Raw genomic sequence first — 12,359 nt, forward strand, 5'->3', positions numbered from 1 at the left:
GTGGGGAAAAATGTTAGTCAGCAAGCTGCTCCAGCCTGCTTAGGAATCAAGACCGGCAGGAAGTTGGGGAGGACAGCTCCCACATCCACATCCATGGGACTCCTGGTCCCCAAGCTTTTAGCTGCCACTCTCTACTCCTCAATCCCAGTTGCCTTGGCATGAGGTTGCTAATCTAGGAGAGGGCAGTGCAGCCCCGCCCTCCCTGCAGCATGACCCCAGCCCCAGAAAATAGGCCAGGAAAGTGTAGGGGCTCTGTGTGAGATGAGGCTTTGTCTGCCTTTCCTCTTTCCTGCCCAAGATCAGGCTCACAGCAGAGCCCCAGAAGCTTACTACAGATTCTCCCCTAGGCAGTATGGTGCCTCCCCACATCTCTGCCACTAACTGCACAGGCTCACCAACACCCCACATACGCACTCTGCAAAAAACTGCAACAGATGTCTTGACTGTTTCCCAAAAAACTATCTTTTTCCATTTTCCACACTCAAAGAAAGTTCCTTAAAAGGATTTTAAACTTTTATATATGCCTAATTATTTAGGAATAGATGTGATAATCTACTCATTCTATTCTCAACAATGAAATATCTACCCAACTGTTATGATATTAAATATGCTCAAGGAAGACAATAAATCACACCCCATGTTGTTTGTTGTGTCTACACATCTCCTCTTGCTTTAATTGCCACGCTTCTCATACAGGAGAATACGAGGCTCTGGACTGATGGACCAGCTGGAGATCACAAAACCAATCAGCCTCTCTTAGAGGTACTCTAAGCACACACACACTGCTCTGCCTAAGCCTCACCTTGATCTGGGAATACTCGGGTTCAAACTTCTCAGTCCACAGGTCCTGCTCATAGTAGAAGAGCCCGTCATTAATGACCTTGGCCAGCTCAGCACTCATCTTGGCACGAGAGGTGTGGTTGCCTGTACGGTCGCCCCCAGGATGCCGGCGCATATAAGGTGGCGTCTGGGTAACAATGAGGATCTTGTTGACATCCCGGTCATCAATCTCATAGTCAGAGTCCTCATCAGACCAGGCAGTGAAGGTGTTCTTTCGCCCATCCATCTGCTCCATCTCCTCATCAAACAGGAAATCCAATTCCTCTTGCTCATCCTGATCCTTGGACATCAACTGCTGGGAGGGAAGCTGCTGTGGCAGAGATGTCGGGTGGGCGAACCTGGGCTCCTCTGACTTCTGAAACAGGGACAGACCATGGAGAAGGAATCACCAAGGGGTCCTTGGACCAGGCTTCCGCAGTTGTCCCACAAGAGGGAGGCTCTGGCTCCTGAGCATGAGACTGCCCTCCCTGGAATGAGCTTCATGGAGAAATGGGTAGTCCATTGGAACCCACGTTCCTTCACGCACAGCTCACATAACAGTCACTTGCAAACATAATTATGCTCTCATTTACTTTACATCCTACACAGCACCTAGTCTGGAAGTAGACACACAGCAGAAATTCCACAGGTTGATTCATCTATTATTCCAACTATTCAGCACCTCATAATAAAGTTGAAGCTCTACAAGGCAAGTCACCTTGCACTCATATATGTGTCAGGACCTAGCAACTAATGTTCATCAAGCTGATGGAAGCTCAGTTTAATGGAGAAAAGTCAAGAAACCACCCAAATGCAAATAGTATGATAAAGGCTATAAATAGGATTTGTGGGAGCACATGGGAGGGTACCTAACCAACTGGGAGTGGGAATTGCTAGGGGAGGCTTTTGGGAAGAAATGGCTACTAAAAGATGAACATAAGTAAGTCAGATAAGACAGGGATAGAGTGTCAGGAAGAACAGCATGTCCCAAGGGCAGTTAACCCAGCATCTAAGTGTCGCTGGATACTCTTGGGGAAAACCATTTGTCTACCTCACAATACACACTTCCAAAAGTAATGCCTGCTGTGCCAAGAGCACCCCATGTAAACTCACAACCTACCTCTCTCGCCTTTGTTCCCTTTCCCCTGTGCCTCGGGCCTGTCTACAGCATCTTTTAAAGGGCTGTAGCCATAACAGTGGGGAATTCTTGGAACCAACAGAAAGAGAAGATGATGAGAGCCAGTGAAAATATAAAAAACACAGAATTCCTTAGACCCGAAGTCCAAGGTCATCTCTGGGGCTGGTGTTGTAGCTCAGTGGCAGAGTGCACTTGCCTCACATGTGTAAGGCCCTGGGTTCGATCCTCGGCACCACATTTAAAAAATAAATGAAAATAAAGATATTGTGTCCATCTACCAAAAAAAAAAAAAGTCACCAAAGAGTGGATGGGGTGAGCAGGTAGAGATAAATTTGGCTCCTACAAAGGAGGCAGGCAGTATTTTAGCTTAAGATGGAAATATTTCTCAAACAGTAGATTCTATTCGCCCCTGCCCCCACTGCACCCCAGCTTAAGATTTCAGAGCAGTTTAACTCCACCATCCCCTACGGTAAACTGAAGTCTTGCTGTTTAACACATTTCACAAATCACTGAGCCATCAGTGCAGGAGACCTGTGATTCAGTCCAGACTCAAAGTCAGTGAAGTCACCATATGTGGGCCATGCATCTGCTCACTCTCCCTTCCCTCTTTTAAGGAGCCAAAGCACTTATATAGGACAGGGAGAACAAATTCAGGGAAAAGGCACTGCAAACATGGCACTTGGGATTTCAATGAGGCAAAAAGAACATTCAAGAATCAGGAAACTTGGGCTACTGCTGCCAATGCTGTCCTGAAAGGAGGTCTCAGAAAGTATAAACGGGCCATATCAATTTTCTTACAATCACTACTTCAACTCACATTACGACCCTGGACCACCTGTGATTGTTCTTGACCCTCAGAGCCAGAGTTCTGTGCCTATTTGAGACCCCACGGCCCTGCAAGTCCTCCCACCCAGGGTCCTAGAACCCAAGGCAGGGGACGGTCTAGCCTACCTTGGGCCGTGCTGGGGAGGGCCGAGGCCGTTTCTTCACTTCAATCCAGTTCTCAGAATCCAGGTCAGGCAGGCTGGCAGACAGGCCCTTAGGCAGTGTCTTTAGGTTGCTGACCTCCTCCGTTTTGGTTGGCACTGGGGTGACTGCACGGGGAGAGCCAGGCGCCGACTCTGCAGGATGGAAAAGTGAGGTCCTCATCCCTCTACTCCTCTTCCTGAGGCCAGCCCTAGGATGGACTGCTAGCCAGAGGACAAGGACAAGAAGGAGGCAGTTACATGCCAGCAGGGTACCTACCCGTCTCTTTCTGGTAGTGCTGGCGGGGAACAAATTCAGGGCAGTTGAGAAGCTGGGAAAAATCAGTCTGGGAATAATCCACTATTGGGGGACCAGGAAGAGGCCACTTCTCAGGCTCTTCCCTCCTTCGGACTTTCTCATCAACAATTTCCACCACCTTGCTGTCCTTGAGGGCCTGCAGGAAAGGAGGAGGGAAAAGGAATGAAGAGGAAAGACAAGGACAGCCAGAGATCCTGGAGATGATGGACAACTGGGTCCCCATAGGCTTAGGTATTAAGGCCAGTGCAAACAGTAATGTTAAAAAACTGGCACCTTCTTCCCTGACTGGCAGATAGATAAGATCTTGAAATTTGTAGGAAGATACCAACATGCAAACCACACCTACCCACTGTCCTTGCTATTCTACTTCCAGTAATCTAGCAAATACTTGCACACAGGGATCTGTATGTTTTAGATTTAGACAAGAGGCCATTCACAGTAATACAGGAAAAATACCTAAAAAGTATTTAACTTGCAATCATGCTAGCAATTCAAATAAATTATGGCATATCCATTCAGTGGAACACTACTCTGACACTAAACAAACAGCTTTGCATATGGAGAAATAGAAAGACACAAAATATATTAAAGTTGAAAAAGCAGGAGTTGGCTACTATGTGCAAGATCCCTTTTACAGTTTTTATGTAAAAACAAAGATATACACATAAATTTTTCTAGGATTCACAAGTAAACTGCTATGGGCATTATCTCTGAGAAAAAGAATGAAGATTAGAATGGAGAAGAAAATTGTCTATTTAAAAAGCTTATTTTTTTGGCGGGGGAGCGGGGGAATGTGTGTACTGGGGATTGAATCTAGGAGTGTTTTACCACTGAACCACATCTTCAGTCCTTTTTACTTTGAGACAGGGTCATGTTAAGTTGCTTAGGGCCTCACTAAATTGATGACTTCTGTCTTGAACTTGGGATCCCCCTTGCCTCAGCCTCTCTAGTTGCTATGATTACAGGCATGTGCCACTGTAATTGGCTAAAAAAAAAAAAAAACACATTAAAAAAAATCTTCAAAGTGAGGGGCTGAGGTTGTGGATCAGTGGCAGAGCGCTTGCCTAGCCATGTGAGAGGCTAGTTTAATCCTCAGCACCATACATAAATAAAATAAAGGTCCACTGACAACTAAAAAAATATTTTAAAAAAACGTTCAAAGTGAAAGAGGGAAAATTTCAACCTGTGAAAATATAGTGTGTTCGTAAGGTGGGGAAAGGTGCATTCATAACTTGCTGGTGAAAATGTAAAAGGCACATTCCCTAAAAAAGGAAGTAAAATTTAAATATGCATTCACCTTTAATTTAGCTGTCCTACTTCTAGAAACCTACAGCAAAGACACACTGGTAAAAATATGAAAAACGAAATACACAAAACTATTTGTTAACACCAATGCAGTTTGTGTCTTAGTAAAAAATACTAGAAACAAAATGTCCATACAAGGCAACAGGTTAAAACAAAACAAAAAACATGCAGCATGGGTGAAAGACAGAAATGAGGAATATCTCTTTCTTTCTTTCTTTCTTTTTTTTTGGTACTGGGGATTGAACCCAGGGGGACCCAACCACTGAGTCCCATCCCCAGCACTAATTTGTATTTTATTAGAGACAGGGTCTCATTGAATTGCTTAGCACCTCGATTTTGCTGGTGCTGGAAGAATTCAGAAAAGGTTACCTAGAGGGGAAGATAGAGAAAAAAGGTGGAAGTGACAGAATCTTAAGAACGATATTGGACAAATTATATTGCTATATTGTGCGCATGTCCAAACACAATGAATCTCACTATTATGTACTATTATATCAATAAAAATATGGGAAAAAAGAATTTTAAGTTAAACTTTCATGAATGAGTTTATAACCACACAGGTTTTTCATATAACTGAAAACAGTCACATAAATCGAAAAAGGAAAATAAAATTCAGTGGTGGTAGTAGAGATATTAGTTTAAGAATGTGAATCAGTGTAAGAATGTGAATATACTGTGGAATACAACAAATAATTATGCTGATACCATTAGGTATTTCTGGCAGAGTAGAAAGAAGATATATAAGATTGTTGGGATTAGATAAAGATCCTGCACTCCTGAATTTTACAGTATTATTCTCAAAATATACTTCTTACAAAAACAAATCTCTAGAAAAAATGATCAATCAAGTAGCAATAAGCATCCCTGTAACTCAGACCATGGTTTCTAAATATTATTTCCCCCACCCAAAAGGAACTAGAGTTCTTTTATTTAAAAAAAAAATTAAAAGCCATTTTAGGTCTGGAACAGGAGATGTACAAGATGAATGAGAATCCCATTGGCCAAGTAAATATGGAACAATATGATCTAACATTAACTGCAATGGACTAAAATAAAAATTCACATGCTTATGCTTCAAAAAAAAAAAAAAAAATTCTCATTAGTCAACCCTCAAGGTTATTAGGAATCAACTCATACTTCTGTAAACTTAACAAAAGGAAAAACAATAAAAAAATCTGCCCTCCCTGTACAACTGAATAACTGATGAAGCAAGTTTCTCCTCAAAAAGGTATTATAGCTAATAAATGAATACTGACAGAATATCACCATTTTGTAATTCCTCATGAAATAATACACAGTGATAGTTAATAGCAGCTTATGTTACAAGAGGGACAAACAGAAGAAATGTTGAGTCACCTGAAGCAAACACATTATCTATGTAACACCCTTGTCAAGAGGGGGGGAAAAAAAAAAAACAACTCTAAAAACCTGAACCTCATCATGCCTTCAGGTCACCAATTTACCAAAAACTGTAGTACAGATTAGCACTTTTTTTCCCCTTGGTACTGGGGGTTGAACTCGGAAGCACTCGACCTCTGAGCCACATCCCAGCCCTATTTTGTATTTTACTTAGAGATGGGTCTCACTGAGTTGCTTAGTGCCCAAGGCTGGCTTTGAACTTGTGATCCTCCTGTCTCAGCCTCCTGAGTCGCTAGGATAACAGGTATGTGTGCACCACTGTACCTGGCCACATTAACATGTTAAATGACATCTCTGTTCTGTGGCAAACCTACAAGATAACAACCTGGTTTATTCAAATGATAAACTGCCAAGAAAAAAGAGGGAGAAGAAAACTTAAAACAATATATGGGTCTTATATGAATCCTGATCTTCAAAACTATTTTTAAAAAAAATTGAGTGGGAACAATTAGGATGAATCTGAAACTGATAGATATCTAGTGATATTAAATAGGGACCTCTTCCGAATGATTCTGCCTCAGCTCCAAACTCCAGCTCTTTAAGTAAGGACCTCTCTTTCCACAGTACCCTAACCCCAGGGAGAAAGACATACCGCAAAAATAAGTGAAATGTCAGTGGTAAGGGCTTGCACACGATGGAAGGAAGCAATAAGGGTGATGGGAAGGAAACCATCAGCATCCATTTTTCTTCTCAGGAAGAAATCTCGCTCTAAATTGTCCACGCTGAAGTAGTACTCACTAAGTGGAGGGGAGAAGAGGCATCACTGAGGAACTGAAGCATAATTCATCAATACACCTTCCCTGCTTCATTATCCACCCCAGCCCCCTTCACACTGCCTCTCACCTGTCCTGCCTCTCTCCTACCGTATAAGGGCTGAAAAGAAATGAGGCTATACCTTCAATGGCCACTAACTTTAGATCAAATCATTCTCTCTGCCCTTCAGTGCCTTGGCATGACTGGCAAACTCCTCATCTCTCTTTAAATCCAGTTCCAATATAGTTGGCCACTTTCTCTTTTGCTCCTAAAACACTTGTAATACCGTACTGCAATTATCTACTTCCTTTCTGGGTTCTCCAAGCTCAGTGAGACTATATATTAGAGTGATTAAGAGCAAAGGTTTTGCAACCAGACAGAAGTGGATTCTGATCTGCACCGTTAAATACTTGCTGTGTACTGGTCCTGTCTGCTCACCTATAAAATGGGGACAAAAGACCCAACTCACAGGAATTCAGCAGTTGGAAAAAAAAAAAAAAAGATCACAGTATAAAATAAGATAATGCCTATAAAATACTTAACACTGAGCCTGGCCAACAGTGAGAACTCTATAAACATTTGCTAGCATTCAGTCAGTGCTTTCGTTACCAATGGAGGCACAGCAGTTGGCAGATTCTAGGCATCTTTCCTCCTTTTCATTAGTGGTAGTTTCAAATTTCCTTAAGGTAAATATGGTTTTACTTTGGTAATCAACAATTAACTATGAAAAGTCAGATGAAAGACCAAGAGAAAAGTCACCTAGCTGCTGCTAGCCACCAAGGGAGCACTCCCTACTCTGCCTGCCAGCTGCAACCCTCTGGAAGCCCCTCACCTCCCTCCCAGTTCTCAGCAACCCTGCTCCCCTCAACACTCACATCTGTCGCTTGATGTAGTCTTTGAGCAGCTCCTGGTCCACGCTGTAAAGCTCAGTGCTGCTGACATTGTCAAAGTAGTAGGTAATGTTGTTCATGTACTTGGGGGTTCGAGGCCCCTCTGCACCATCAAACTTTCGATAGCCAAATTGGTAGTCAAAATGGGCTACGGGGAAATGGGTGCTGTGAGGGAAAGAAGATTCCTGCCCACCACCCCCGCCGCATTCCCTTGGACATCCCGGAGCCCAAAGGGGCCTCACGTACTTCGAGTGCCACCCCGGCCGCGACCACGCCCCCGTCCACGGCCACGGAAGGAAGCCCGCGCCCCACCAGCCCCATCACTCTTCACACTCGATGTTTCGTCCTGGTCGTGCCAGGCAGGCTCCGGTTTGGTCTCTGGTTGCCAGGCTGGGGTGGGGGTGGCCACAGACACAGGCATGTAGGTGGCAGGCTCAGACCCTAGAGGGGAGAGTGAGCAACAGGTCAGGCCTGAGGTTATCTCCCAAGTCCAGGCCCTCTATAGTGGACAGTTGTGTACCTTTGATCTCCCCGCGGTTGGCAGGTGTATGTCTCGGCTCCTGTGGGCGAGCGGGGCGTGAGGCAAGTTTCTCTCTGGGAACTTCGGGCTTCATGTCTATTTGCAGGGGAACCCACTTATGTTTATTCCCTGGAGGACAGCATGAACACATGAAAAAGGCTTGAGAGAGGCTTTTGCTGCCCAGCTTTCCCGCTGCCCTGGGCTTTGGTTTAAATCACATTATGGTGACCTCGGGCAGATTCCTTTCCCACACACCAGACCTCTTTTTCATCTCTAAAGTAAGGAGGTCTATGGCCTTCAGTGTGATGGAGACTCCTGGCTAACTCTCAATCTTGATTTCTACAGAGTATGAGAACAAACTTTTAAAGTCATCAACATGGTTACCCAGGATGTTAAAGACTACACTTTCTAGGTTCTCTTCAGACACATGTCAAAATCCTGCCTGTGAAATAAAGGAGCCAATTCCAGGTGGAGTACCTACAAGGAAAAGAGCTGTCCTTCCCTCTCTCCCTTCCTGATAGCTAGAGTGAGCAGGAAATAGGGAGCCATCTTGGATGCTGAAGTGCCAAGGCACTGCTGCAAAAGGAAAGCAGGCAGGAGTTGTCGTATTAGACTGGCTGATTGACACCAATGTTCTGTGAGATAAACCAACATTTTTTTTGTGGGGGTGGGTGGGTGGGGGGCCAGGGAATGAACTCAGGGGCACTGACCACTGAGCCACATTCCCAGCCCTATTTTGTATTTTATTTAGAGACAGAAATCTCAGAGTTGCTTAGCACCTTGCTTTTGCTGAGGCTGGCTTTGAATTCATGATCCTCCTGCCCCAGCTTCCCGAGCCACTGGAATTACAAGGCATGCACCACCGTACCCATAGAGAAACCAACGTTTATCTTATTTAAACCATTTTTACTTTGGATCTCTACTGGAAAAGCTGAATCTGTATCTGAACCATTTCAGCAATTTTTTGGATACTCTTAAAAAAGCAATGTAAATTCCTGTCTTCAAGAGGGTGAACTAATGGACCAACAGCCACAGAGAATACTATTATCTCAATGGCTACAGCAATCAGCCTTCTGCTGGACCTAAAAATCCTCCAGCAGCCCCCAGAGTTGTTCTTTTTTTTTTTAAACTGGTAGTGGGGATTCAACATAGTTACCGTCCCCAGTCTTTTATTTTTTACTTTGAGACAGGGTCTCACTAAAATGCTTATGGCCTCAATAAATGGCCAAGGCTGGCTTCAAACTTGTGATCCTCTCACCTAGCCTCCCAAGTTGCTGGGATTATAGGCACGTGCCACAGCACCCAGCAGTCCCCAGAGTTCTGACATTTCATTTCTGTGCGGCCATCTCCTCTCAAGTCCTGCTCAACTCACCTTTCTTCTTCTGCCCGCCTCGCTGGCAGTCTTCGTCCCCATTCTTCTCCTCCCCTGATTCATCTGATTTGGTTTTCGGGCTCTCCTTACTATCGCTCCCCTCTCCTTTCTCCTGTTCTTTCATGTCCTTCTTGGGTGGCAGCTTACGGGCAGGCTGAGGCTTGTGAGACTGTGGCTACAGCAGAAAGTAAGGCAATAGGAAGTGAGCGTGTGCAGGAGAGCCTTTGGGATGAGTGGAAGAGCTTCCTGTCACTAGAAAAGTAGGGAGAGGAGCAACAGCATGTGATGGCAGGTAGACTAGATACAACCTAAGACTCTACTTCAACACCTGAGATGCCTTTACTGAAAGCAAGATCACACAGGCCAGGAGGTGGGAAAGACAACTTGTCTCTCAGGCTTACCTGTGTCTAATGTCAAAGACAATGCCCAGGAGCCTAATGTTTATTCCCCACAATAGGGACTACCATGTAGTTCTGGTAGTCTGTGTGGTGGAATAGATGCTGGCCCCTGGCCTACTTACATCATCTCCAAAATAAGGACTTCACCCACTCAAAGTGGTCACAGCCAGTTAACAAGGGATTTAGGTTACAAGTGCTAGGAAGAAGAGAACTGACTAGAAGAGCTACATAAGCTTCCCCAAGTTGGAGGTCAGTACCTGGCCTAATATATCCTCTCCTGTGTTGCTTATAGGAAATGCAAGTGTAGTGATAGAAAGACAGGCTTTGGAATACAGCAAAATATTGGACAGCCAATTCCCACAAGCCACCAAGAGCTGAAGTAACTTCTCTGAGACTTGGAGAGGATGATCAGACAGTATCTGACAGTCCATAACAGAAGGCACTGGCTCAAATAATGAGAATGCCTAGCTATTTCAATGTCGCCCACATTATAGTAACGACTATTTATTTTTATGTTGCCCAGGCTTGCCTCAAATTCCTGGACTAAAATGATCCTCTTCCTGCCTCAGCCTCTTAAGTAGCTGGGACTACAGGTGCTTAACACCATGCCCAACCAACTACCCATTCCCCTTTTAAAAAAATATTTTTAATTGTAGATGGACACAATACCTTTATTTTATTCATTTTTATGTTGTACTGAGGATCAAACCCAGTACTCCACACATGCTAGGCAAGTGCTTTCACTGAGCCACAACCCCAGTCCCCAACTAAACCCTTTTTTAAAAATTAAGAAAGGTAAAACCCAAGGTTTTGAAAGTTTGTGAAGCCAAACAGAGTTCAAATCTGCCCATCCCTTCCCGGTCTCACCTGCACACTCTTGTGGGCTATCTCTCCGGGTGTGGGCCAGTTGATTGCATCTCCAAAATCACCAACCTGTAAGGAACATTCTATGAGGGCCCCAGGGTGACCCTGCCTCTGCCATTCAGCCCCTCACTCAAGGTCCAGCTCTACTGAGAGGAGAGATCAAGAGCCAAATCAGTCTATTCATTAGGACCATCCATCCTGGGGCCCAGAAAGCATTTCCCTGCTATCTGTAGAGAAGCCAGCAGTACCTGGCAGTCCAGAAGCACTCTTTACAAGGGTAAAAAATGTACTGCACTGCAGTGCCACCAGTGAGCCCCCAAGGCCTACCCATGCCATTTCCTACCTTGCTGCCTTTGCGCTGTTTAGGAGCAGCTGCCCTCACCACCTTGGCTGGAGCAGAATGTTCTGTGGGAACAAGGCAGAGAGAAAACGGTTATGCAAAGCCTGTGAAGGGCCACTGCCAACTCCTCGCCCTCACCACCATCCTTATTCAACCAGGCAACCTTCAGATTCCCAGAGGAGGAAGTCAGAGTGGACAGAGGAGAGATGAGATCAAGCACCAGTAACATTTGTACCAGCCCTTCCCTGAAGAAATCATGGAAAGAGAGATCATGCAAAGAGTTGGCTGCCAAAACCCAGAAACCCAGACTCTGAGGTGGGAGAGCCCTTTCAGGGCTCAAGTTCAACACCCTACTATAAAATAGGGCCTGGGCCTGAGGGAAATCCATGCCCAAACTAGCACTTTAATTCAGGGCTCCCAAATCACAGCAGATTCAGAGTCAGAATCTGAAAGATCTCTCTGGCCCTAACATTCTAGAAGTATCTGTGTGAACAGACCAGAGCTAGTGACCATTGGGAAGGCAAGATAAAAAGGCAATCAAGTCCAGGGACCATATTTGTCCTCAACATCTTCTAAACAGCGAGACTCTCAAGTTTCCAAAGAAAAAGTGGGCTCCCATTTGACTTGATACTTCCACCAGTAAAATTTTATCCTGATGAGGCAAATCAGAAAAAAAAAACTGTTCAGAAAGACCCCAACAAAGCATTACTTATAACTTCAAAAAATTAGAAGCACTCCTATAAATCTGATAGTAACTGTCCAAATAAATTTAAGATCATCCATTTTCACACCCGTTATTAAAAAGAGAATATCTCTATATGTATGACAAGATGGGCACAATAAATGATAATTATTTCTTTTTTGTTAAACAAATTAAAATGTGCATATGCACACTCAAAGTAAAAACTCAGGGAGGATACATGAGTGTTATCAGGAATGAAGTAGTGTGTTTACAGTGATTTTAATTCTTGTACAAAAGTAGATATGAACTCTTTTTTTAAAAAAAGAAACATGTCCTTTTCCCCCCTTTTTTGAAAGGGAAATGGTTCTAAAAGGTCCAGTACCTTATACAACTGCACTTATTTTCTCAGCATGTCTGAAGATCAAGGGTTTCTGCCTCTTCCTGCTCCAGAGACCACAGGAAAAGATTCATCCTGGGGTTCTACTCACCCACTTCTCCCCTCACTTTGCCTATACTGCTGGCCAGCCATGCCAGGGCAAGAGCTGCCCCTAGTCCCTGACCAGAGAAATCTACTC

General features: G+C 44.3%; 1 protein-coding gene across 8 annotated transcripts in view; it reads right to left on the reverse strand.

Moving 5' to 3' along the window:
• The window catches only part of Larp1 (La ribonucleoprotein 1, translational regulator), a 78,547-nt gene that overhangs the window by 9,649 nt on the left and 56,539 nt on the right, over window positions 1-12,359 (reverse strand). For 5 of the 8 annotated variants that reach the window (XM_048782862.1, XM_048782856.1, XM_048782877.1 and 2 more), the window contains exons 2-11: window positions 11,106-11,167; window positions 10,766-10,831; window positions 9,501-9,675; window positions 8,129-8,257; window positions 7,855-8,049; window positions 7,594-7,756; window positions 6,558-6,702; window positions 3,203-3,377; window positions 2,909-3,078; window positions 803-1,195 (exon numbers count right to left, since the gene is read on the reverse strand). In XM_048782862.1, the coding sequence (XP_048638819.1) occupies window positions 803-1,195; window positions 2,909-3,078; window positions 3,203-3,377; window positions 6,558-6,702; window positions 7,594-7,756; window positions 7,855-8,049; window positions 8,129-8,257; window positions 9,501-9,624 (1,494 nt within the window). In that variant the 5' untranslated portion in view covers window positions 9,625-9,675; window positions 10,766-10,831; window positions 11,106-11,167. Of the gene's footprint in view, window positions 1-802; window positions 1,196-2,908; window positions 3,079-3,202; window positions 3,378-6,557; window positions 6,703-7,593; window positions 7,757-7,854; window positions 8,050-8,128; window positions 8,258-9,500; window positions 9,676-10,765; window positions 10,832-11,105; window positions 11,168-12,166; window positions 12,189-12,359 lie in introns of those variants that run through there. The other 3 variants (XM_048782872.1, XM_048782860.1, XM_048782853.1) reach the window with 2 other exon arrangements.

The sequence above is a fragment of the Marmota marmota genome, unplaced genomic scaffold, assembly GCF_001458135.2.
Source record: "Marmota marmota marmota unplaced genomic scaffold, marMar, whole genome shotgun sequence".
NCBI lineage: Eukaryota > Metazoa > Chordata > Mammalia > Rodentia > Sciuridae > Marmota > Marmota marmota.